Source organism: Hypomesus transpacificus, chromosome 20 (genome assembly GCF_021917145.1).
Source record: "Hypomesus transpacificus isolate Combined female chromosome 20, fHypTra1, whole genome shotgun sequence".
Lineage (NCBI taxonomy): Eukaryota > Metazoa > Chordata > Actinopteri > Osmeriformes > Osmeridae > Hypomesus > Hypomesus transpacificus.
The window spans coordinates 4,332,432-4,359,874 of NC_061079.1; the positions used below are offsets into that span (position 1 = coordinate 4,332,432).

Genomic DNA, 27,443 nt, shown 5'->3' on the forward strand with positions numbered 1-27,443 from the left:
CTGTCTTACGTAACTGCAAATGCAAACAGGGGGGTTACGTGAAGCATTTGATAAATAGGCTGCTACAGCATATGGTAAATTCATATTTTGTTTTGCAGTGAAAGCTATGGAATATGTCTGTTGAGAGAAATCATGGGATGAACGCCGACTTTGCGGCAGCTAAATCAAACGCGTGTAGACGCCCTGAAATCCCTCTCTCATCCCTCCCCACAGGAAAAGACGAGTAAACAAAAAACATCTCCTTAAATAGCAAAGATGACCGGGCGGGGCGTCCAAAACCTGAGCGTTCCAGGTGAATCTGTCCAATACCTTCCCCTCTCGGAGCCACGAATAGCGTCAGAATCAATTACGGCGCTACACAACAGAGCAAAGGAAGTAGGCCAGGGCCATAAATCAGCCTGGCGTCCCTCCCTCTGCCAGGCACATCATTTGCCAGCCAATCCGAGGGATCCGCTGATGTCTCCTTGTGGTGTAAAGTGGGGGACAGCATGGCGGCTCCCAGCCCCTTCCGCTCTTTTCACGAGCCAAGGCTGCTCCTCTTCCCCGACAAAACCGTCTCAGAGGCTGCCGAACTGACCTTATTCCATAACTCGGGCTCTTTTGCAGGCTCCAGGGATTTGGAGTATCTAAACCTGTGTGACTTATGAAGTTTAATACTCCAAAATGTCCCTTTATGGCTCCACATCACTGCACCTCAGAGCAGTTCAAATGGTTATTCAAACGGCTGCTGTGAATTATTTTCACAGCTTTCCCAACCTTAATGATAAAGTAAAATATTCTGGGAGGGGGGGGGGGTGGTTCCAGAGAGACTTTTCCCTGTTTTCTGTTTACTTGAAACACAAAGTGGCTCCTCGTAGCAGAATGCCAGCGCTATCCTAATAGAACCCCCAAGGTTTTAACTTTCCAAATAACGTTTTTTCATTCCTGAGACTGTGGGCAGGAAGGATGGGCTGTGGATACAAACCATACTGGCCGACAAAAATGGCCGCTTTAAGCAGCCGCAGCCACCAGTGACCCTGGGCCTCAGCAGTGGGCCTGTCCCTGGCTGGACTTCCTTCTCTTCGTGTCCTCTCTCTGCCAACCTCCAGCCTTTCAGGGGCTCGTGGCAGCCCGGGTCCCTCTCTTGATTGTTGGCGTGCCAAGTTGTGTTGGCATGGGGCATGGTAATTAAATCAGTCAAGCACTCAAGCACTCTGCTGGCATGTTGAAGACCCAAGTGCTGGCTGATCCCTGGCTGAACACTGGAAGCCTCAGCTAGCCCACTGTGTGTGTGTTGGCTACCATGGCATGAGGTTGTATTTACAACACATTTGAAGCAGTCTCTCCCTTTCCATAAGACGATATTTTCAGATGGCATTGTACACCGTATTAAACACCCTATTATTCATGGAGTTCTAACAAGCTCGTCAAACTCCACCCTAATTATATTCATGTACCACTGTGTGAGGAATTGTCACATCTTCGACAATTCATCAGTCTAAAATTGTTTTGTTCCATGAGGTCTGTAGGTCCACTGTCTTGTTTGAAACTTGCCTATGCAAGACTGTCTAGACAGCTATTATCTACAAGGTCACGCAACTGCGTTTCATTTTGTTGTCATAGAGATTGGGTTGAATGAAAAACAGACTTTCCATATTTAATTAAATAAAAGTAGCTGATTAGTCAAAAACCGGAATTAGTTTTCTGGCAAAAAACAAACAAACAGCTATTATTGAAAAAAGAATATCTACAATAGCTTTCTCTTCAGAATTAACCTAATCCTTATGCACTACCAGAGATTTCTAAGACTGATTCGATTGGACAGACTTGATATTGTCTTCTAAAACAATAGTATCTTCCCTGGATGTGTCTTACCTCTTGTAATCAATCAGTAATCCTTGATTTGAAGCCATGCTGATTTGGACAGGGGTGAGCAGAGAGCTTGTTGAGGTCAAACTGTCTCTGGCAATGGCTGATATAGCTACAGCGCAATTACAGCCTTAGATTCTTTTGCCCGCCAATTCACACAGCCAGTATGGAGATCCACGGTTTTCTTAAACACTTGACTCATAGTCCTTTAAGTTCGATGCCTTTCGGGTTTTTGTGTCTGTCTCCCCCCATATGTTGTCAGATTCTATCTTTGACTGCATCATTTACTGCTAGCACATTTAACATTTTAGTCATTTGGCAGACACTCTTATCCAGAGCGACTTACAGTAAGTACAGGGACATTCCCCGAGGCAAGTAGGGTGAAGTGCCTTGCCCAAGGACACAACGTCATTTGGCTCGGCCGGGAATCAAACTGGCGACCTTCAGATTACAAGCCCGCTTCCCTAACCGCGCAGCCACCTGACTCCCACATTCATTGGCTCATTTTATCTTGGCCGTTTACATTGTTCCCCAGATCTCATCTATTTTGTCCTGATCCGCCATAGTTCTGATCCGTGTAGATCACATCCACAGTACACAGCCATGTTGATCCTCAACTGTCTCCCTTCACTCCAATTCTCTTTCCTGTCGCGGCAATCCTTTCGGCATCTCTACTGTTTGCTAAGGTAGCCGTCTTCAAAGCCGGCACTCGCTCCGCGGTTCTCCAGAGACACCGTATCGAGTGTGACGCCATGCAGTATGTGATGGCGATTTGTTTGACTTGTTTCATTCAACCAGCAACAGCTGAAGGATTTTCCGATAGCGGTAAGATCCAAACCAGAAGATTCCATTTAAAAAGTGCATGGCGCCTGGATGCTTCGCTGCAACCGAAAGGGTAAAGTCTCCAATTAGTCTGGCATCATCCAGCCCTATTACACGGTGCATGGACCACTCAGTAAGACATTTTGGCGAGGGCTTAATCACTCCCTACAGCTATCTATGGAATTCCTTTTTGCACAGTCGAGACAGAGTTCGACATGTAAACACTACAATTTACCGCAAACCTTGTCGCTAGGTGCATTTGTCCCATCTATCTATAGATTGCCGTTCTTGGAGTGTTGATGGACTGCGAAAGGTTAGGCCAATCCGCAAAGTCACTTGTCCTTTTGTAATTCTATAGAGGAACACCATCAATAATAGTCATTTTGTCCCATAGAGAGTGTTAGCATAATGACCACGAGCGCAATCTGTCATTATCCCAGAGCCTCAACTCAAACTCACCTGTTTCTGACCCCCATCCCTTCTCTGGGACCCTCTGCAGTAAGGAATGATTTATAGTGACGGTTAGCCTTGCACGGTAATACACAGAGAGAGGTTATCTTTTTACTATTCCTGGGATAGCCTACCAGGGCCTGGAGTCATTCTCCGACTACATGTCGTGCATCCTTATTTTTCCAGTCAGATGGGTGCAGTACAGTAGCCTTTGTTTCGTTTTTTTTTTTATTACTCCATTCTCTTTCTCCATTTTCCAATTCGAGAACATTTGTATACGTCTTCTCGAAGCTGTATGCATTGGGGAAATGTAACTGTTTTCAAAAATACATATTTGGCAGGAATACATTCCCCTCCGCCCCCCCCCCCCCCCCCCCCCCCCCCCCCCCCCCCCCCCCCCCCCCCTTCTGATTCAATCCAAAATTGCTGGTACTGTCGATTAAGTGTGTGCCTTTGACGCCAGCTCTTCAGTGGTGGCAGCCCACTGTGACTTGAGGTTGAGGACCGTGTGCCATTTTGCCCGCCCCCCCTCAACCCCCCCCCCCCCCCCCCCCCCCCCCCCCCCCGGCCCCCACCCTACCACCCCCTGTACATGCACTGGAGCCGTGACTCACCCACTGCCTAGACCCCACGCTCCCTCCTACCTTCCCTTCCACTCTGAAGTTTGTCCGCCCCCCACACACACTTATTACTTGCCTTATCTGGGGGCTTTCCACGCTTCAGGAGACGCCGGGTTTGTGTGAGACAGTGTTTTGCCGCCTGATCTGATGTGGCTTGATTCCTAAGAGTGCCTTCTTACCACCGCTGGTCATTGTTAACTGCCGATAGTGATGAGGTTCCCATGGAGGACCTGTCGTTTCTGAGACAGGATTCCTGGCGTACAGTGTTGTCAAGGAGTATCATTGCTTCTCCCTATGCTCACCAAAAGCATGTTTGGACATGAGTCGTTTATGCGGGGTCACACTGTGACGCTGTCACGCTCTCACTGGCAACGGTGAATGTTATTGTGTTAAAACATTTAATGTTTTGTGTGTATGTGTGTATCTGTATATGTGTGTGTGTGTGTGTGTGTGTGTAATTGTTTTCAGAGGAACCGGGGTATAATCTATCTCTGCTTGCTAGTTATTCGTTTCATCACAGCGAAATGCAATCATTTGTTTTTGCGCGATACATTACAGCCTAGAATTCCTGGGCTATTTTTGGTAGCTAGTTAAAATCATATCACATCACCGAATACAAGCGTGACCTTCCGAGAACAGCGTATCCCGTTTCTCCTATTCCTCCCGTCAACATGGCAGCTTAAAAGCCCGGATATGGAATAAAAGAAACGTGTACTGTGGAATGTACTGCGACACCCATGATTATTTGCCTCTTTAGGTCAAAGCTAAATGACAACATCTAAATGTAGATGTGGGCATAATGAGTTGGGAAGGGTGCCGTCCAACTCCCATTCAGTCTTCTTCTCGGCCACGCCCATGTCATCCCTCATTAGTCGTCTGTGGAAAGCTGCCGATAAAACGATGCCAAACAGATATATCAGGAATGAATATGATGTGTGTTTCACACCCACTGCAACGTACACATTGTTCTGTTTGGCATTGTTCATCGGTACTGCGTCCTAACGCTTCTTTTGTTTCTCTGCTTTCCCAACAGTTATCCAGAAGGCCCGAGAAGGTAAGACTAAAACCTTTACTGGGGGGGTTCTTTAAAAAACTACGTTTTTTTCACTGCTGACGTGCATCGATAAAAAAAAAGGGAGGGTCGGTCAGCTGGGACTGTGGATTTGATGGCCGAATCAAACGGAACCGTGACGTTGTCTCCTCCTGCCCCCCCCCCCCACCAGGGGTCCAGAACACAAACAGAAATCTGCCAACCCCCCCACCACCCCTACACACACACACTCACACACACGTCGTCCTTGGTGAAGAAGGAGTGTGGAAAGGTTAAGAGGAAGCCACCGTGTATCACTGAATCCGAGGGCGGGAAAACAACAAGTGCGTAGCTCCAAAGCATCACACGTCGTGATTTTGGCCTCCATCTTTGGCTGCAGCCTCGTCTTCCCTCCGAGCTCCTCTGCACGTTCTTGGGTGGAACGCGTAGAGAAGTAGCCGGAACATGCCGGATAGGGCTGCTCTGTAAGCCACCGGCAATAAACGCCGGGCTGACGTTGTCTTCGGGCGCCCCTCTCCGACTTAGACGTGACGAAGAAAGTATGATATATTGATAGTTCAGTTTGTTGACTTTGTGGACCTCTTTGATGTCTTCCGCGGAGTTCGCACAGACAATGGGCATCTCATTTCACTGATCAAAGCCGCCGTATAAGCCAAGTAGAATGTGCTATCCACAACAGCCCGGCTATAAAGATGTCTGATTAGCATTGGCCTCGACATCAAGGGTGTAAATCAAATCTCGAAGAGATTGGCGTCGTGATTACGCCGTAATGGAAGTGTTTGCTTGCGGAAGAAATATTTGCCCGGGCATTACTTTTTTTTCCCCGTTGGCGGGGGAAACAGCCATTTGTCTCTCATAATAGAACCATTGGCAGCCTGTTTAACTACATCACAATAAAACAAATAGAGTGAGTCTTGAGCGAGGCACAGAGGAAATGAAGATAAAGAGAGGAGGATTGCCAGGGCCCAGTTAAGTTGTGTGGGCGGCAGTGAGAGAGATCCATCAGGCCGGGTTAGGAGCAGGGATCTGACCCACTGCCAGACAAGACAAGGGACTCGTGGGTCTGAGCAGAGGAGCTGAGGTCCACCACACACTATAAATCACTGCTGGTGCTAGCTGCAGGAAGCGCGCACACACGTTCACGCACGCACGCCCTCACAAAACTGCCGTTGGATATCCTTTCGGCCTGTCGTCCGCTTCTCTCTCGACAAAGACGCTCGTCTTCACAGCGGCGCTCTTGTGGCCTGTCTACGCAGTCAGAGTCCCTTCTTTTGTGGGGACGTTCTCAGGTCCAATGAAATCGGAGGAGTTTCCAGTGGACTTGTTGTGTGTCGCCTTCCGTGTCTAACAGAGTGGACTCTCATCTGAGTGTCAGTTGAAGGGCCATTCAGTGTCTCGTGTTCCGAGTCCTGCGCGCGGGCTCCACTTCAGACGGGGTTGTTTCAAACAAAGGCTCTTAATCACTCTTAATTCCCCTTGTGATGAGCAAGGATGCTACGGCCACGCTCGCAGCGAAAGGCGAGCATTATTAAATGACATGCTGCAAAGAGAAAGCTTTAGAGCCTTTTATTGGATTAAAGCTCTGACACACAGCCGCTGTCCTAGTCCCAAGTGCAGAATGCATGAAAACAAAGATGACACTCTGAAAAAAAACGGGGACGCTCTGGATCGGCCCCCTTTTTTCTATTTCGATCCCCGGGGCGATTGAATGTGACATCCGCCACCACTTTGTAGTCCACATATCAATGGACCAACAACATGCCTCTCCGCGCTCGAGCTCCGAAACAAACCAACCCCTCGGAAACACTGTGTCGTCGCCCAAAAGCTTTGGTTTGGTCGTCACAAGCGGGAAGTTCACTTGGCGTGTCGTCCTAGGGGAATTCTGGGTAAAGAAGGTGGACGCATCTGGAATTTCTTTGTCCGCGCGTGGGGGGGGGGGGGGGGGGGGGACCAGACAGGTGAGTTGCCCGGGCTCTCAGGCAGACACGGTACAGCTCGCCCCCCCCCCCCCCCCCCCCACCGCGTGCCTGTGGGAAGGAGTCGCGTCCGAGTCCGGCCCGCGATATGGGGCCGTGCTCTGGGTTCCAGGGACATGGTGTGCGGCGTGCTCTGGTGTTTGAACAACACTGGGCCTGCAGACGAGAGATAAGAAGAGTACACCTAACGACACGCACAGGCCTCCTCTGTAGAGCGGCGCCACCGCAGTTCCAAATCCCTCGCACAAACGAAAGAAGGAAAACTTCCATTTATACACACCCGTCGCAGAACGAAACTCGGCACAAATTCTGACACACACTACAGTAAATATTTTCCCCTCCCCCCAAATGAAATGCCACATCCCCCAACTATATCACTCAGATTGTCACATTCAATTATGTCCAATGTCTAATTCTATTAGTCGACATGGACTGTCTCCTTCATTTAGGCCTGTCATGAGATTTGGCTTCATTTTTGGTCTGACAGTGCTCCATGAATAACACCGCCGACCCCGATGACCCTTACCTTGAAATGGAGCAAAGAGGCCACAAGCCAAGTCCAGCTGCCCAGCTCAGAGAGCTTCAAACGCAGGGACACAGCTGGCATTAGCAGGCCTCCGTCTCTGAGCACCAGTGACCTTGGTCTAATCCCTCATTAGAATATCCTCCTTCAAAAGCTCTCTTCATACTCGATGAAAAAAAACAAAAAAACGGAACTCAGCAAAATCGCGAATCCTTCACCCCTTTTCTCGCGATGGCCCCATGTTGCAAGGCGCGGAAGGGGCAAGGTCAAAGGTTATCAGGCCATCCCGAAGTGTTGCTTGCCTTTCTTAAAGTGATGATACATGAGTCAAAACCATAGTGTAAGCTAAAGCTGAGAGCTACTGGCTATAGACAAGTGAATCATTTTTTAACCAAGCAGGATACTACACACCCAGCGGGCTTTATAACACGAATGACTATACTTTCAAAATAGCGTCGAAGACCAATGTTTCTCTTTGTGTCTTTATGCTTCCTTTCCCTCTGTTTGTTTAGGAAGCGGAACGCCTCCGGCAATAGAAATGGGTACCCATTAAGAGATCATTTTTTAATATACAGATTTATTTGAAATGTATTCATAGGCATGCGTCCGCAAGTGACATGAACAAAAAACACAATCACAGCTTCTACAAGAATGGTTCATCACTGTTTGATAGTAGCTGCCTGCAACCAGCTCCAGACAAATTCATAATTGAAGCAAAACAATACAATAGAATATAGAATTTTACTGTCGGGGGAAATCATTTACCTTCTTTGTGTAAGCATAGACCATTTTATGAGAGAGAAGGAGGGGGGGGGGGGATGAGCAGAGGTGGTGAAAATGGGGAGTGGAGAGCGGTAGGAGAAGGGAGAGCGGTCAACGTCATTCTAGAGGGAAACTCGAGAGCCTGTTGCTATGCCAACACAGACAGGGCGGCGCTACGATGCACACAAGACCCATGGCATCCGCTCGAAGGTTTGACACTTCAAAAGGCTTTCAGAGGAAGAAAAAAAGACACACACACACACACACAAACAACAAAAAAAGGTGCTGATGTTTATCACATTTCGAAATGGAATGCTTCCGTTCACTCCTCGTGCTTTGACGCCGTGCGACTGCGACTGCGGCGCTCGGTTAAATGCCCCCTCTGTTTAAGGGCATTGCGAAACCACTCGTTCTCCTTAAAGGTCAGTGGATGTGTCGGCTTAATCATGGCAGGAGTGCGTTGAGCCGCTTGCTCACCAGTAAACGGTCGGCGTTACGAAGCCGTACCGAGTGGCCTTGATCAGTGGATCAATAACAGCTCATCTTCTCGGTAAATTAGGCAATTTCCTCTTGCGCAGATACGCGCAGGAAGGTTTGAACCTCCTAACAGAACAGACTTCCCAACCACCTGGAGTTCCCTATCTGGTATAAGGAGGCCTGTGGAAAAATACAGTATATATGCACTAATTTGTATATAAAATATACAAATTAGTGTGTGTGTATATGTATATATACAGTAGATATACTTTTTTGTGTTATGCTTTTGGCTGAGCAACAGTATCAAGCTGTGAAGAGTCCTGATAATGAAGCATAGCATACATAAGTAACAGATAGTCTTCCCTAAAAGTGTTAAAATGTTCTGAAATATTGACATTCTTTATAAGACCGATGCCACCTAAGGAATTCTGGTGTTCACGTTAGCTACAACACCAGTATACTGGAGGTGTCGGGGCTAAAAGCACTCTGAAAAGAAAGCTGTCAAGACAAGATGCATCCTTCATCATAAGAGGAGTAATCCGCATACTGAACACAACTCGGCTGTTTTGACCTCTCTACTGCAGCAGTCCAGGTGAAGGATGCGTCAAAGTTTCATTTTCTCTCGGATTCGCTTTGTAGCATGGTTGGGAAAGCAGGCATCTAACAAACAACATTCATGGTTTCGTACGTTTGCCGGTTAAAATAAACAAACCCTCACAATCCTAATCTACAAGCGCTGGCTCATTTGTTTTCCCCCCAACACAACAATGGTTCTGTGTGATATTCTTCCGAACGGTGGCCTCCCAGTTTACGAGGCACACGGTTTTTACAGACTACGTTGTAACATTGTGTTTTATGGATGTATTTTGCATGTGATGTGTTCTCTTGTGGCCGACAACTGCGGCACTGTGATTACAGCAAAGCTGTCACGTAATGGGCTTTCACGGCCTGGGTTATTGATTGTTATGGTTCTCCCTGGGTCTGAGCCTATTGCAAGGGCTCCGTCTCGTTCTTGTGGAAGGATAGTCTCTTCCTGGTTGCTTTCGTGCTATCGTATTGCTGCAGTCACTGCACCTGCGCCTTGCAAGGTCTTGGCTGTGTCCTTAAGGAGGTTTCTGTTGGAGAAGCTGAAGGGTCTTTTTTTTTTTTTTTTTTTTTTTGTGGATCGGATAGGTGACAAAAACATAATTACAATCTGAGAAAGCTGTCTGCTTAAAGTAAGCGTGTGTTCCATTAGGAAAAAAGCATCTTTGGGAGCAACTTCCCCCTGGGGGTTGCACGACCCAAGATGCTGTTTTTTCCTCTCCCGCTCCCCCCTTCTCAAGAGATGTTTGTCTGTTTTTGTCGTTTGATTTCCTCCTCCGTTTCAGTTTAATTTGAACTCCGGCATCCGTCCCCTCCCCAGGATGTCTGTCACAAACTGCGGTCCTAGGTTGTGACAATGCTTTTCGTTCTCCCAGGCCTTTTTATGACCTACCTGTTTTCCTATCCCTTTTTTCTGTTCTTTCCCTCAAGGTCTGGCGCACCTGATGTTAAACCGCCAAGGTATGGGGTCTGTTGCTTTGCTTTACTCCCTTCTAACCACTCCTCACTCCCATCTCCCCGCCCGTCAACGACCATTTTCGATCACTGTGACGCTTAACATGTGACCTCCTCTCCATTTCCTTGTCTTTTTCATTTTCTGCTTCCTGTCACGTTGCCGCTCTCTTTGCCCACAATCCTTGTCCGTCAAACCCTTGTCCTGACCCCTGGCCAAGCTACAGGAACGTCATCTTTGACCGCAGCATTTCACAAAGGTAATGCTTCTATGCTCACAGTCTTTCCTCGGCTTGGTTTTTCATGTGGCCTTTTGTAATTGAGGGGGGAGGGGGGGGGGACTGATTTTGTCGAAACAAAATGAAAGCCGATTTTTTCATGTCCCAAATGTTGGATTACAGCGGAGAGGCAACTTTTCCTGTAAGTTCCGAGGAAAACTTCTTAAGGCTCGAATGAATCATTGCAATTGTTGCTCCCCTTGTTCATTTGTAGAGTAGTGCTGTTTCGTTCGAAAACCATGAAGAAAACAACCACGTTTCACACACATCATTACAGGTTTAAGATTGTATATTCCAGTTGTCCAAGCCTAGTTAGTCCTATTTTGACTTTTTTGGTATCTTTGAGGCAGATGTATGCATTGCTATGTTGCAGTCATCCATCCAATCTACAGCACATGCCCTGAAGTTGTAGATGCGCTCATAGCTTAATGCATTTTTATCTGAATGCCAAGTCAAAACATTGGGGATAAATTACCTACTGATTTGGCTGTATGAACAAATAAAATTGTAAATAAAATAAAACAAATAATGTAATCAAACAAAAGTATGTTTGATTTTACTGTCTGGGTATTTTGCCCTAAGCTTTGTTTTAAGGGAACGATACCTAAATATAACAAATATACTGGTCATAGAAAACAGTCCATTTGAAGACATTAAGCCTATTCAATTATATTTTCTTTGTTATTATTAAAGTATACGATTCTTTAGAGTGAAGACGTGTCCTTAATTATGTGGGAATCGGATGATCCTAGTGAGAAATTGTGGTTAGCACTCACCCAAGTGAAGTCTCACCCATCCAAATGTAATTTCTATACATCCGAGCAGCTTAAGATCTTCAATTGGTCTAAATGTCCTCATGAGACATTGTGTTGCCAATTATCAGTGAGGCTTCCAGTACCATTATGAGTCTGGGAAAAATTGCAGTCCCGGTCTTCATAGCAATCTGTAGTGTTTTCTTTTTAAATAACATAAAAGGCAGGAAAGTAGAGTATGTGTGACATTGTGATACTGGGCTCAGGTTCTCACTACATGCCAAGACTGTAAAAGCCTCGCTGACCATTTTCTTTCTGTGTCTGAAATGCTAATCTCAGGGTTGGATGCCTAACAAACGACATCATGATATGCTTTCAGTTGATTTCAAATTACGGTGCTGTCCAAAGAATCACTGACTGGGATTTGAGTCAGCCATGACTCCAATAACTGACAGTTTCTGTTTTGTACAAACTAAGACCCTATCGGGATCAGCGACATTTAGAACATGGATTTAATCATCTCAGACACATTTATGCCGAAGCAATTGAAAGGTGTTTTGTTAACATGTCCAAGCCAAACTCTAGACGTATATAAAGTTGTGGGGGGGGGGGGGGGGGGGGGGCTTTCTCCTCAAAACAGACCACATATTGTAACAGTTTATTTCTGTCGAGGTTTAAAAAGAATTACATCTACCCCACGGGGAACATGTCCTTGAGCAGACGTTGAGGACAAAAAGGTTTACAGAGAGAGAGAGAGAGAGAGAGAGAGAGAGAGAGAGAGAAAGACAGAGAGAGGGAGGGGGAAAGCGGATTGTGTGGGCCTTTGCATCTCATTTAGAGCTAGTCCTCTTCAAGACTGCCTGCGCTCAGGACCCTCTCAGTCTCATGTGCCAGTCTACGGGACGAGTCCTGCAGGAGGGTGCGTCGAGGGTGGCTTGTTCAAATGGTTTGTTTTCAGAGGATGTGTTTTAAGGAAACCACAAGCTACAGAGGAGCATGGAGGTCAGCATCTCAGCTCCTTCTTGTTTGCCTCATCTTGTTTGACTCGTTGTTTACAATCCTAACCCCCCCCCCCCTCCCCCTCAAAAACGAATAAATAAATGACGTAAAAGAGAACCTATGGCTGCGCCATGTTGCGCGACAAACGTCGGGAAGTCACTCATTGTTCCTGAAAAAAAACGACATATACGTCCGCTCATGTTCACCATAGTGATTGCTCACACTGCTCCCAGAACACACCAAAAGTCAACATTGATGAAACAAACCAAAAATAACCGTTAGATATTTATGACTCTTCAGAATGGATGGAGTGTGGATTGGAAGATCGGCTCATCTGATCAAAGCCCATACTGACAGTTTGTTTTTCTTCCCATGCAGCCGAGGATTCCCAATCCGGTAAGATGGCATGTTTTAATTTGACAGTTGACTGCCAAAAGCATTTATATGTTTGAAATGTGTAGATATACACTCCTAGGATCTGTGCTCCTTGTCTCAGAAACGTTTAGGCGTTAGCGTGGATAATTACAAACAAAGATCATGCTTTCGCGGTTGGGCAAGGATTGAAGTGCTGTTGGTGGACACAACCTTGTTCTACACGAGTGTGTTGGTTTATTGATGAGCTCGGGTTGAAAGACGCTCCCTTCAGTCAGATATCCTTGGAACGAGCGCAAGCCAACTTCCAAACACACTTGTATCCTCCTTGAAGATTCCGTGCGATGTCCCAAACGTGTGGAGGTCCCCTCTGAGGTCTTTCGGTTTAGCGCTGCTTCAGCCGTGTACGACCTGCTGCCGGCCCTTCAAAACACAGCCTTCTCAAAGTCTCCAGCTCCAGTACTGTTAGGTAGCTGGAGAGTAATGCACCGACCTAACCACGGTGCGATAATGACGGGGACTGTAGAGGAAAATGAAGAAAAATGATTCTTGAGTGGGCATTCACAAATATCACTTCAGGTCCAAAAAACAGCATGGTGGCAAATGGCATTCGCCGTTGCCTTGGTTATTCGTTTTTTTTTTGCGGGGACTGAAGGTGTACGTTTTCCCTCCGCGTTGATTGGCTCCAGAGTTTCCCTGGTTACGCATTCGAATCACTTCATCCTAGCCTGCTCGCAGGAAGTCTGAAGAGGGAAACAGACCCTGCTTTTAGTGATAACAACACAGAGCCTGAATTTGACTTCATCCACTGTAACTCCACCACTGTGTTACTGAGATTCCATCTTACCTTTGCATCATCCCTTTTTGTGTATTCGGCGGAATGAAAATGTGTTTCAGTTTCCCACACAGCCTACAGAAGGTGGGCAAAAGCATTGATTAAGCGTCACATTCTTGTTTTGTCCCCAAGCAGTGGCCCAAATGATAGTATATGACTCACAAAGTTCCCCTAGGTAATGTAGGTTAGCCCAGTTGTTAAATATCATTAGTGGATCGCAAAAAGGATTTTGTGAGCTTCATGACTGAGGTCACCTGACTACACACAGTATGGTAATGCCTTTGCCAAAGGCAAATGTTATCAAGCCAGGGGATTTTTCTTCCCTGACATCCCACCGGCTTCCCAGACATCTTAATGTGGCCCCCCAGAGATTTTAATGAGAGCAGCCTTAACCCAGGTTCTAAGGGTGTGCGCTTAACTCCATCCTCTGCCTCAACGGCCATGTTAAAGAGATTAGAATAAGACTCAGGTAGTCGTGTTCCAGCCGCTCCGGGTGCCAGTCATGATTAACGAGATGGGCGTCATCTCGTCTCAACCCTGGCCCACGCGGGCCCAGCTCGGCGCCTCCGTCGGAAGGGATCGGGGGGCGCGCGAACGACGGGCGACCGTTTCGACTCCGGCGCTCCGTGAGTTTACGGGCGCACGCGCGCACCCGGCGCCGACGGTCGAAGCGTCGTGCGAATTTGCTCGGGCCGGCGACAGAGTGCGTTGGAGCTCCCGGCAGATGTTATTTGGGCTGGTGTACACCCACACCGACACACACACACCCCAAACACACCCACACACTCTGCAGAGTTGGGAGGGAGGTTAGGGGAGGGAGGGGGGGAGGGAGGGAGGGGGGGAGAGAGGGAGGGAGGAGGGATAGAAAGGGCTGCGTGTGGAAGCTGGCGGCAGTGATCCAGTGTCCCGACGCCGTGTGTGCTACTGCGGGAGTGCGTTCGGTGGCAGCACGACCAGGTCAGGGACGGGGAGGCTGAGGGACAGAGTGGAAGCTAGGTCAGCGGCATGGGTTTCTGGAGAGTTCTCCTCGCGCTGTCACCGTGATTTATCGGAGAGGGAGGGAAGACCTGACGTGAAGCTTTGCATGGGAAAACTTTCCTCCCGGTGAAAACACTCGTGTTTTTTCGCACTTGAAAGAGCACAGGGGAGTCCTTCTTCTCCTTCTGCGCCGTTACTGTGTACACGTATATTTTCATCCACTGTAGAGCCATTATTATTCTATATTTCACCTCAAGCTTCCAGTTTGCCATCGAAATGTATGCCATAAAAATGTTGGTCTTGTTTAACTTGGCTTAAGGACTCGCAGTAGATTTAGTCATTGTATGTCATTGTCACATTGCATGCGTCGTGTGTGTCGTATGAACTGCAAGTGTGTGCGTGTGTGTTTGTGTTGTCGCGTTTGTGATTTTTCGGGATGTGTGTATATGCCGTGCTGCTTTGGGTATTTACGTGCCAGGGGCTGCTTTGCGTGTGTAAGCAATGCATGTGTGTGTCTGCTTTATTGGGTCTGTGTGAGGCCTTGAATAATGAAAAGAGAACTTTTAATTGAATGTGGACTTGTGGGCATGATTAAGGGGGGGGGGGTAGTGATTAATCACACCAGCGATCCAGAGAGGAGGGGGCTTGGGGGGGGGTGCTGTTAGATGGAGGACCCGAACTGGGGAATTGGGAATGCTAGGCTAGTTGTGCGGAGCATTATTAAAGGGCCTGGGTTCAAAACGGCTCCATCGAAATAGTGTTGGGATTGCGCAAGTTGGGAACATGGTTCGTGATGATTTCATTAGCAGCACATACCTGGTATTTCGAAGCGAAATCGTTCCGATTCAGCCTCAGAAGCTTTGATGGGTGCTGAAATGGATAGGCCTCGAATAATACGATAAGATCGAACATTAATGCCACCCGGCACAAAATCAATCATTCTTGTCGAGCGACAACGCGGGCCGCGTTTGGATGGACGTGGTTTCTTTACTTGTCTTTCTCCGTCAGAACTTGTTCCCATTATCTGAGACTGAATGGAAATTTCCAGACATTTGATTGTGTCTTACTTCCCCCCACCAGGGGATACTGGGTGGGGGGGACTGAGTATCAGGGACTGCCAGATATTGATGGAACTGTCTGTATTTGTTCCATCTGGACATAGAGATGACAATACTATTATTATGGAAATGTCTGCGGCGTACCGTCATTATCTGGCCATTTCCTTTTTTGGAGTTTAATCATTAGAAAAGGCTTAGATTATAGGGGTAGTTCACTCGAGTTACAAACGCAGTAACATGGTGTGCGGGGGTGTCTGGGAAAATATACTTCCACTCCGTCTGTGGAAGGCAAGGACGAAAGCAGGGTTTGTCGGTTCGACTCGACACAATATCTGCAGAGGTCGCGCATTGCTGAATGTCTCGCGGCGTTCGACAGAGGCGTGCACGCCGACTTCGGCACGCACGCACACACACACAAACATGTGGGCGCACACGCGAGTACTGTCAAAGCGAGGCACATGCATTCATCGTAGGTACGCACCGTACATACATGCTGCACACGCAGACAGGCACACACATAGGGGAGTTAATGACCCAGACCTCCGACTTCATACAAGCCCACGTCGCCTAATGGCTTTGCAATCATTCTTAGTGAGCGCCCGCGGTCCTTGACACGGCCTTGGCATTAGAGAAAGATGAGAGGGAAGGGAGGACGGAGGGAGGGAGAGAGGGAGAGAAGGAAAGCTCCTACTTCGAAGAGTGACAGCTTATTTTACGGGGCCGGTTTTTCCCTTATTATCCTGCACTCTCAGCAGTGGTACACACTCACACACACACACACACACACACACACACTCACACACACACACACACACACACACACACACACACACACACACACACACACACACACTCACACACACAAAGGGAGATCGACAGACACGGTACACACACACACACACTCACACACACAAAGGGAGATCGACAGACACGGTACACACACACACACACTCACACACACAAAGGGAGATCGACAGACACGGTACACACACACACACACTCACACACACAAAGGGAGATCGACAGACACGGTACACACACACACACACTCACACACACAAAGGGAGATCGACAGACACGGTACACACACACACACACTCACACACACAAAGGGAGATCGACAGACACGGTACACACACACACACACTCACACACACAAAGGGAGATCGACAGACACGGTACACACACACACACACTCACACACACAAAGGGAGATCGACAGACACGGTACACACACACACACACTCACACACACAAAGGGAGATCGACAGACACGGTACACGCGCGCGCACTCGCGAAAGGCACGCGCGCACGCTTAAGGCACACAGCTTCCTGGAGACTTTATAGGAGGGAAACAACCCCACTGATTGGTGTTGCCGTGGGACCTTGGAGGAATGTCGATAGGCGCCCCCAGAACTTCAGAGGCAGCCGTGGGTTTGGCTAGACGAAGATGCACGTCCTCCGCCGCGTCTGCACTCCACTCCCTCTCCCTTTGATCTCAGACGGCCATGAGTCTGGATCGCTTCACGCTTCATGTGTCCTTGAAATACGGCGACGATAAATAAATGAGAAACATCCCATGAATGCTGGGTTTTTTCTTTCTTCTTCCTTCCGTTCACCGAAACGCCGTGTGAAACGTTTGTGAAAGCCTCGCCAAGATGACTCTCCCACTGCACGACTCTTACGGAGATATTCAGCAGGTCCTTCCTGCAGAGTTATTCACTCCCTCTCCTCCCCCTCCTCTCCTCCCCTCCCCTCCCCTCTCCTTCCCCTCCCCCCCCTCCCCCTCTCCTGTCCTCCCCCTCCCCCTCCCCGCGAACGAACAGCCTCGAATAAAACACCGCTGCAACTCTGCCGCCTCTGTCGTGTTCGTGTGGGCTGAAAAGTGATCTCTTGTGTGACCTCGGACGGGAGGAAAGCGCGGGGAGGAGCGCACTTTCACGGCTGCGCTTACCTCCGTCATCGCTGGAGTGCAGCTCCTTTTTCCCAAGCGGCGAAAGTCATCGTCGGACCAGATGGCAGGATGGAACAAAAATGTCAGCACGATCCCACGTTTTCTTGGCAGGCATTCCCCCCACCGCGTTGTCTTCGAAAATCAACGCGACATGGTCGAGTAGCCTGGTGGACTTATCCCTTGCAGGTGCTTGGTGTGTGGTGCGGTGCAGAAGGCCTCCCCATTGATCCCGGAACGCACTCGAAAAAAAACGGTTGTAGGTTGACGGTGTAAACTCACGTGGGATTCACGTGTCCATGCCGACCGCCAAGGTCATACGCGAGTCAAACATCTGATCCTTTCCAATTTGCTCTCGCCGTCCCCTTGGGATGAAGCGATGGAACGGGAATCTGAGAGAGGAGCGCGGGAGGAGGAGGGGGGGTCCCTGGGGGGGGGGGGTTCTGACCGCGTAGCCCTGTGGTCCTCTACGTGCGAAGCTGACCTCCAGCTGTCAGGCGAGAGAGAGAGGATGAGAGAGAGGGAGAGAGAGAGAGAGGATGAGAGAGAGAGAGAGAGAGAGAGAGAGAGAGAGGGAGGATGAGAGAGAGAGAGAGATCCCAAGAACCAAAGGCTAAGAGGACGGCGTTCCCGCTCAAGGCACCGCGGCGTCTCTCCGTGTCCGTCCGCCAGGCGGACCCGACGCGGCGCGCAGGGGACGGTAGCCAGCCCGCCGCCCAAACGGGCCGGAAAGGCGCTCCATCACAGTTGTTCTCAAGGGTTTCTGTCACGTGTTTGCGCTGTCCCCCACTCACCCATTGCCCACCCTCCCCCAACCCCCCCAAGACCCGTTGTCAGGGGAGATAACAGTCAGGGCTTGGATTGGAGGCCGGAGAGACACAGCTGTGTCCGTCTGGCCTTGCCCTGCACTTTCGGGACTCGCCACTCTCCATCAGGGCCCGGTCTTGACAGAGCTGGAGCAGAGAGACCCCCCCCCCCCCCCCCCCCCCCCCCCCCGGTGGGGGAGCGATAGGGCCCCTGACAGGATGAGTTAGGAAAAACATTCCCATACGGGGGAAACCCTGCCACCGAGATGATCTCCTTACCTACAGCCTTGGGCTGTTGGTGCAGAAATAGCTTTTAAGTGGTTTAGGAAAAACCACGGCGCTCGTTGGCTTCCCCTGCGCCAAGCGAACCGCGACTCGAGCGCCGACCGGCTTGCGTTTGACTCTGTTGTCGGGTTGCGGGCGTCGTGTCGCTTCGGAATTGTTTTTCGACGTTGTGTCATGTACACGGCGAGGCGTGTTGTTTTTCTCCCGAGGTTGGTTGAAGAGGAGAGATTCAAGGTTGGGATCACGTCAGACGGGGGGGGGGGGGGGGGATGGGATGGTTCCCACCATACGTTGTCTTTGGCAGGCATGCATATGGTAATGTGTTACTAAAATAAGACAAAGTAATTACAGTGTATACTTTCCCATAGATTTTCTTATAATCTTCCCACCCCCCCTTCTCTCTCATTGTCTCCTACAGCTTTTTGATGGCCTCATTATTCTGCAGAGCAAAATGCGTTCGGCGCCGGCAAGGGCTGCATGAATCCAACTGTATATATTTCCCTTGTAAAGAGGCAAACATTATACCCCTGAAAGGAAAGTGAAGGATGCGATAGAGACTGAAGAAGGGTGAGCGTAAAACAGAGAGACAGAGAGAGAGAGAGAGAGAGAGGGAGGATGAGAGAGAGAGGGAAGAAGAGAGAGAGAGATCCCAAGAAGAAAAGGCTAAGAGGAAGGCGTTGATGGGAGGTTGGTTGTGTGATGGAATTAGGATTTCTACACGAGGTGGCCCACCCATGCGCGGTTGCCCGCACTTCTGTTCCTTAGATGCTGGGGGAGTGCTAATTAAATTCCTCTCGTCACAGTGGGTCACCAGTCCTAGCAGGCGACGAGGCGGGCGGGGAGATGGAGAGGGGAGGGGACTGTCAAACTGGAGGACAGAGGAGAAAGCCTGAGGAGATTCGCATTCAGAAGACAAAGCGATGTTTCTAGACGGTTCCCTCAATGTGGTAGGACAATAATGTCACACCACAACAGGACATGATCTCTCCCCTTGCAGCGTTGACTTCAGGCTCTCCTTCCTCTTGAGGCAATTCCAGAAGATTCGACTACTCAATGTTTTCAGGCGTAGCTTTCTGTGTATAAGCGACGGCCTTATTTTTACTCCAGTGTCTGTCCATGCCAAAATATTACGTTGTTCATTTCGCTTTCATATACAGTCTAACAATTAATATCCGATATCACAATGCACATCCTATGTTACACATTTGAATGTATTTTTAGAAGGCTTGTCGTGTGTTTTCGATATCGCGAAAGGGTGTTTACCGAGTAGGGTTTTCGCCAGCAACAAGCCGAATCCCCAAAGGAATTTGCATCCCTCTTTATTGCTCTCTGAGCGGTAGTTAGGATGGAAATGGCTCCAGCGTCGGCTCGTTGCATCAAGAATTTAGATGGTGCTCTTCTGGGGTGTCTGGGCTGGCCCGTAAGTAGAAGCAGATTTAGGATGAATCATGCAGCAGGGGCTGGGGGAGGGAGACCGCGGCCTCCCCGGTTCACCTGCAAGCCGGCTGCCTTCAAGGTCAGAGAGTCCCTCGGCTAGATTGAATCCTGTACAAATCATCCGACTTCTAAATGGCAATCTGGGTCTTCCGTGCTCCGCGAGTTCTCGTCAGTTTTCAAATTAATGTCGCGCTCCACTCGATGGAGCGTGCGCGCAAAGAAAAAGAGAAGGAAAAAGAAAACATCTCACGTCGGGTCCGTGGCGGCCACTTAAGGGACATTTGGAAAGGGAAATTGGACCTGGTTTCTCCTCAACTTGATCCGATGTGTCTGTCTACGACATTCCGTTGATTTTTTGGAAACCCGAGCCAGACAGTTTCCTTAAACCAGAGGTCTTCGACCCTGGTCCTCAGGGACCCCCTGTCCTGCACATTTTTTATATTTCCCGGCTCCAAAACACCTGATTCAAATGGATGGGTTTTTATCTAGTTAGGCAGAAGCCTGTGAACGACCATTCATTTGAATCAGGTGTTTTGGAGCAGGGAAACATCAAAAACCCTGAGGACCAGGGTTGAAGACCTCTGCCTTAAACCTACTACTGAGTCTGACAGGTAAACGCATGCTCTACTAGTTCCCAAATCGACATTATCCTGTAGAAAGTTGCAGGTTGCGTTTTTCACCAGTGACGCTTGTCTCTGGTAATATTTAGATAGAATGTGCTGAGTGTTTTGGATTGTAGTTCACCCGAAGCAAGGCCTCTATAACTAATGGGCAGTAGAGCGAGGCTCAGTGTGCTGCGAAGGAACGGAATTCCAAGGCTAACCATTTCCCTCTCTGGCGCATTCCAGGACGAGAGGAGTCCGTGGGCACCTTCAAGGGGAACGAGTTCTTCAGCTACAACCTGTCGCTGACGCCCATCCAGAGCAGCCTGGACGAGATCACGCTGTCCTTCCGCACGCTGCAGCGGAACGGCCTGCTGCTGCACACGGGCAAGTCGGCCGACTACGTCAACCTGTCGCTGCGCGCCGGCGCCGTGTGGCTGGTGGTCAACCTGGGCTCGGGCGCCTTCGAGGCGCTGGTGGAGCCGGCCAACGGCAAGTTCAACGACGGCGCCTGGCACGACGTGCGCGTGACGCGCAACCTGCGGCAGGTACTCGCCGCGCGCCTCGCGGCGGCGCTAACTCTGCCTAACCCCCCTCCCCTCCGCCCACGTAATCCCACCCCACCCCCCTCCTTGCCTCTCCAGCCCCCAGCCCCTTAACCCCAGCCCCCTCCCTACCTTTCCGCATCCCTCCCCCTAATTCCTGTCCTCATGTGCTCTCCCTGTGTTGCCCCTTTTAGACCTGCTCTTTGCACCTTTTCAAACGCTTGATTTCCCTCGGCCCGAGACGAGGAGATGCGTTTCAGGCGGTATCGTCATTTCGCCCCGCAAGTTTTCAGGAGCCGTCTCCCATCATGGGTATCCAGGAAAGACGGTTTATAATGTCAGTTTGGGATTGAATTAGTCGCCGTGTCTTGTTCATTTATCTCGCCTTCAGATGCGGGGGGGGGGGGGAAACTATCGCTAATGGAGAACAACTGACTTCTTGTTTACTTTCGTATCGCTATCTGTCTTTAGCAGTTTCGGTCTTAGGTTTAGGTCGTATTCTGGCTCTGTCTTCAGTACATTTAGTGAGGATTCGAGCCAACATACTCTGAAGATTCAAAATATGTCCACGGTAGAAATATACATGCATACTGTAATTATGGGTGTCATGAGTCAATAAATTGTGTCGTCTTTCTCCACACACTTACATGCCCATCTGATAATACCCTTTGTGGTACAGCTCACACAACACCACCACATCCCATTATCAAGTTCATCGGAAAGATCTTCGGAGGAATTGTTTTCACGTGTCGTGCTCGCTTTCACCCACGTGAAACTCCTCGTCGTGAAACAGGTATATTTAGTTGACTTCCGTTCCCCAGGGTTTTGCTTTAGGAGAGATTTTCTCCTTGAAAACACACACGGCCAGATGTTTTTACCGTCGGGCATTTGCACCTGCCTGGACCTGTCAATCACGTGGCTAATCTACTAACCAGTCCTCCTTCTGTCTCTACATCCCCCCCCCCCCCTCCACACACATACACACACACACACTCAATATTCCGCCTGCCCGACCTGAAGCGGCCCATCTTATGTCTCTAACCGAGCTTGTTCTTTCTGTTTGTGTTTATCCCCGCTCACGTAACCTTCTCCAGTCTTTTGTTTATCATGCATTGCAGGGATTTTGGGGTTTTGTGTCAGATTTGTTTTGTGTCCCACATTTGCCATTGAATTTGTTGAACCTTTTGCCGCCAAAAGGTTATGTCACATTGCTCGATACGAATAACGAATATCCGCTCCAGTCTTTCCCAATGGGATGATAGCAAACACGAAACAGCAGAATGGATGACTTGATTGATTTTGTTTGCTCAGCTTCAGGTCCAGTGTTATTTAACAAGTTTGCTGTTTCCCTTCTGCCCTCCTCTCACGTGAAGCACGCAGGCATTGGACATGCCATGGTAAACATTTACATTTACATTACATTTGTTCATTTAGCAGACGCTTTTATCCAAAGCGACTTCCAAGAGAGAGCTTTACAAAGCGCATAGGTCACTGATCATAACAACGAGATAGCCCCAAAACATTGCGGGTAGCCAAAACATGAAGCACATATTGTGAACAACCAAAAATAAGTGCCAAAGGCAAGAACCTTAAGAGCATGTCGTTAATGCATGTAGTTAAACAATAATACGATGGCTCTCATCTGAATTGTGCTGTTTGGTTTGCCTGAGTCGTCGCCTTATCTCGTGCTTTGTGTCGATTTTCACTTAAGTCCCGCACAGACAATGATTAGACTGTCCTCGATTGCAACGAGCCGTTTGTGGATGTTTCTCTCTCTTCCACAAACATCGTCCGTGCGTTTAAGAGTTCGCTGAATCAAATGGGAATTTGATCAGACGATCTCATGCATTGTGGCTTTACAGTCTTCACGAGCACACTAGCACACCGCATCTCTCATCAGGATCCTTTAAACACAGCCAAGGAGGAAAGTCTCCGTCTCCTTTCACGAGCGCCTCCGCTCGTGGATGCTTCCGCCCGCTCCATTTAAGGCTGGCGTTTTGTTTTCAGTGTCGGGCACCCATGTTCTGCCTTTCATTCATTGTGTTGCACGCCTCGCACTAACATTCACTGTACTGTACCGTGTGTAGATATGCTGCGTTGTGTAGATCGTACAGTGTGTCACTTGTCTTCACGTGAATGAGTGATACCGTCAGTAGTGTGTCCCTCGAGTTCACCATGTTGGCTGTACCGATGCAAGCAAACCCCTATTTAGTCATGACATATTTCGAACGTGAGTCAATTAACATCTAACCCTGGAATTGGCTACAAATACGGTTCTTCTTTGATTCCGTTTCTTATTTCTATTGTACTAACAACCATTTTTGTGTCTGACTCCCCTGTCTGTACTAACAGTCCCCATGGGCCCCTCTCTCTTAACCTGACCCACCCATCCTAACCATTGCAATGACTCCCTCGTCAATCACACTCTCGACAGGGGCCCAGTCCTTGGCCTACATACACACTCATGCTATCAGCCCTGCAATTGATCCGCGTATACATTCCGGAAGTTTCCGGTTACCTCCCTGACACGGGGGGGATGGAGGGTAGGTCTATTGAAGGGGGTGAGGGTTTTTCTTTTTTTTTTATGAGCTCTGGTAGTTGGTTTTCACAGGCTCGATTCCTGTCGTCCGCCTTGCATTCTCTCTTACACTCTCTCGCGTTCGTTCCCCCCCCACCCCGCCCCCCCTTCCGCCCACCGACTCGCAAACGGACGACAGACAGACCCAAAAACACACGTCAACACACTGTCGATGGCGATGTTTTCCGTTTTTGCCGCTCTCCAGGCAACGCTGTGCCTACCGTACAGTACTTTGCACACCCACACCCTCACACATACACTTCTCACTTCGTATCCCTTGTCAAACCGTCCCCTCAATTTGATCTTGAACGCTGCAACAGCCCTGAACAGCAAACCCAGACATAAAAATGTGTTGCCCTATTGGCTGGGAAGTACATAGAGAAGCAGGGACTAGTGATGAATGTTTGCCTGAACGAGGCCATTATCTTGGGGCAGGGGGCAGGGCCATGCTTCTCAGCTAGGCACCCTGGGACTTGTAGTGTGGAGCTGGTTGACAGTAATCTTAATCAACATTCCAATTTCCTTATCTGGGGGGAAGTCTAAAAATGAGCAAGTTTTGTTTCATACCAAAATAATTCCTCAATAGAATACTGTGGAATACAATAGCATACAGCTTTATTGTCTAGTATGGACGTTTTACTTTGGCATCAACTTCAATGAAATGGATCACACACAGGGTCACATCATCTAAACTCAGAATGAATTAGTATTAATAGGTGAGGAATTTAGGCTACCAACTCGGCAGTTGATTTATTTTCCTTGACTGTGTGCATGTATTGATCTGAGATTGATTGGAATGGTCTTGGGTGGTCTGCTTAATGAACTGACCCATCTCTCTATCATCAGTTTGGGGTATTCGTGGTTTCAGTTTCAACCACTCGATTTGTGCTGGATAATGATGGGCTCTTAACATGCCTCCTCAGTCCAGCTGCTCTAGAGTATTTATTATAGCAGAGGATCAGAGAGTAGCAAGGCCCTGCAACCTGCGCTCATTAATTTAACTTTGCCATAGGACCGAGCTACAGTAGTACACCTGTAACGATTCAGCTTAATTAAACAAATAGCAAAACATAGCAAAATCTTGTGAAAGGTTTGATTCATGTACTAATTCAAACTCTCCACACACTCCATGTGCTCCTGTGTTTGTTTGTTTTTTTCCTCTCCGGTCCGTTTCATCGTCGTTCTCTCTCTGTCTGTTGGTCTCGCACTTGTCTCTCTCTTTCTCTCTGCCTCTCTCTGCCTCTCTCTGTCCTTCTTTTGTTTTCTCTTTCTCTTTCTCTCTCTCTCTCTCTCTCTCTCTCTCTCTCTCTCTCTCTCTCTCTCTCTCTCTCTCTCTCTCTCTCTCTCTCTCTCTCTCTGTCTCTGTCTCTGTCTCTGTCTCTGTCTCTGTCTCTGTCTCTGTCTCTGTCTCTGTCTCTGTCTCTGTCTATGTCTCTGTCTCTGTCTCTCTGTCTATGTCTCTCTCTCTCTCTCTCTCTCTCTCTCTCTCTCTCTCTCTCTGTCTCTGTCTCTGTCTCTCTGTCTATGTCTCTCTCTCTCTCTCTCTCTCTCTCTCTCTCTCTCTCTCTCTCTCTCTCTCTCTCTCTGTCTCTCTCTCGGCCCATGGTGCTACCAGGTGACCATCTCCGTGGATGGGCTCCTGACCACCACGGGCTACACCCAGGAGGACTACACCATGCTGGGCTCCGATGACCTCTTCTACATCGGGGGCAGCCCCAACACGGCCGACCTGCCCGGCTCCCCGATCAGCAACAACTTCATGGGCTGTCTCAAAGACGTGAGTTTGGGTCGGGGGGACCTCTCCTTTTATGACACGGAGAAAGTATTCACGGCACTGTTGGCATTGTTCATATCTCATTGTTCTGGGCTGTTGTAAAGAGAACATGCCATGGTAATTTATGCGCATGTTATGAATATCGAATTAATGACAGGCTGTTGCGTTGTGTCACAATCAAACTGCCGGGGCTTTGGTTTGACTGGTAATAGAAGTGCATTTGAGCTCGCATACGTGGCGCGTTTCCCTAAATGCGAACGTTATGGGAATTTTCAATGGTCTTGAAGTATATAATAAAACGCGGGGATGAATGTGAACGCCGACTTGCTATTCTGCCGCCTGCCTTTAGCGGTTCCAATCCGCAGTATTAATTACACCTACTCAGTCGCGCCCCCCCACCTCACCCCCCAGCCCAACCCGCCTACCACCCTGCCTCCCTCCCCAGTGACTGCTGGAGCCTAGGGTGACCTTCTTTTGCCCTCTCTCGCTTTCTTTGTGGCCCTCTCTCTCCGTCTCTCTCCCTGTCTCTCTCTCTCCCTCCCCTCCCTCCCTGCTCCTCTCTCCCTCTCCTTTACATCTCGGTATCCCTCAGCCAAAGCAGCTCTGTAATTAAAACCATGCCAGCCTTGGTGGATCCCCCAGCTTTACCATCCTGACAGCCAATTTAGACATTGATCTCCTTCTATGGATTTCCGGCGCGCGTTCTCCACTCTCCGTCGCAAATCTCGTTGACCCCCCCCCCCCCCCTCCGCCGCCACAGATTAATCACGTCCACGTCGTCTTTGATGGAAACCTTACCGCTCCCGAAAATGCTTTTTCGCCGGATTCTTCATGACAATATACAGTACCTTCGAGAATCCTCTTTTAGTAGGACACTGATATTGAGAGGATCCTCTGAAATGGGGAAGAGCCGCGACAATATCGTAGATTTCGTGTTTGCTGCTGTGCCAAAGTAGGAAATAGGATTTTTCCCTCTTTTTCATTAGAATTTTTTTTTTTTTCATTTTTGTTGTGCAAGTAAAAGAAATCAATAAATAAGATGGGGGGAGGGGCATCTCATGAATTTTTATTTTGGGCAGGCAATTACTGTCGACGCTCCAGTGTGACATTAAGACGCCTGGTGTATTTTCAGCCGGGGAGACAGTGAGGTTCACACCTCCAGGCTGGTCGTCAGTCAGCTGGCTCAGACGCTGAGTGCCGTCGGTGTGAAAATGAAAAACATGTTCGGCTGTGCATCCCCCCCACCCCCCACCGCCGCAATCCCCGCACGGCGACTGTGCATCCCCCCCCCCCCCCCCCCCCCCCCGTCAGGTCTTAACGATCGATGGCGTCTGTTCGGTTTCCGCGCCGGCGTCGGTCCGCCGTCTTCTCTTTCCCTCGCGCCGCCGGAGCCGCTTCGAGCGTACTCACGGTCGCTCGCCGCCTGTCCTTCCCCTCGTCTCCCAGGTGGTCTACAAGAACAACGAGTTCAAGCTGGAGCTGTCGCGCCTGGCCGCCGAGCGCGACCCCAAGGTCAGCGTCCACGGCGACCTGGCCTTCCGCTGCGAGGACGTGGCCGCCCTGGAGCCCGTGACCTTCGACACGCCGGCCGCCTACCTCACCCTGCCCCGGTGGAACACCAAGAAGACGGGCGCCATCTCCTTCGACTTCCGCACCACCGAGCCCGGGGGCCTTCTGCTGTTCAGCCACGGCCGTCCCCAGGGGCCCGGAGCGGGGGCCGCCAGCGCCGAGCGCCAGCCCCGGGCCGACTACTTTGCCCTGGAGCTCCTGGACGGCTTCCTGTACCTGCTCATGGACATGGGCTCCGGCAGCATCAAGATGAAGGCCAGCAACAAGAGGCTGAACGACGGAGAGTGGTGCCACGTCGACTTCCAGAGAGAGGGGCGGACAGGTGAGGCGGCAGGATGCCACGCGGATCGCGTGACGCTGGATGCACAAAGGGAGTTGGGGGCGGGGGGCTTGGGTCCCTCTCTCCCCGGAGTTATAGTATACATATAATCCTGTGAAAGCATATAACTGTGCCGGCACAGAAGCCCCTCTCATTGGCTGCTCCTTGGCGTCATACAAAGACACGGGCATATCCAGTTTTAATTACAGTCGTATTTTTAGCCACCGTAATCTATGTATG

At 49.4% G+C, this 27,443-nt stretch overlaps 1 protein-coding gene across 1 annotated transcript in view; it reads left to right on the plus strand.

Moving 5' to 3' along the window:
- Nucleotides 1–27,313, plus strand: part of LOC124482538 (neurexin-2-like) — a 59,971-nt gene extending 32,658 nt beyond the window's left edge. Inside the window, exons 3-8 of the mRNA XM_047042894.1 lie at nt 4,774–4,794; nt 12,473–12,490; nt 20,665–20,966; nt 22,337–22,360; nt 25,157–25,318; nt 26,762–27,313. Of these exons, the coding sequence (XP_046898850.1) occupies nt 4,774–4,794; nt 12,473–12,490; nt 20,665–20,966; nt 22,337–22,360; nt 25,157–25,318; nt 26,762–27,313 (1,079 nt within the window). The remainder of the gene's footprint in view (nt 1–4,773; nt 4,795–12,472; nt 12,491–20,664; nt 20,967–22,336; nt 22,361–25,156; nt 25,319–26,761) is intronic.
- The last annotated feature ends 130 nt before the right edge of the window (nt 27,314–27,443 follow it).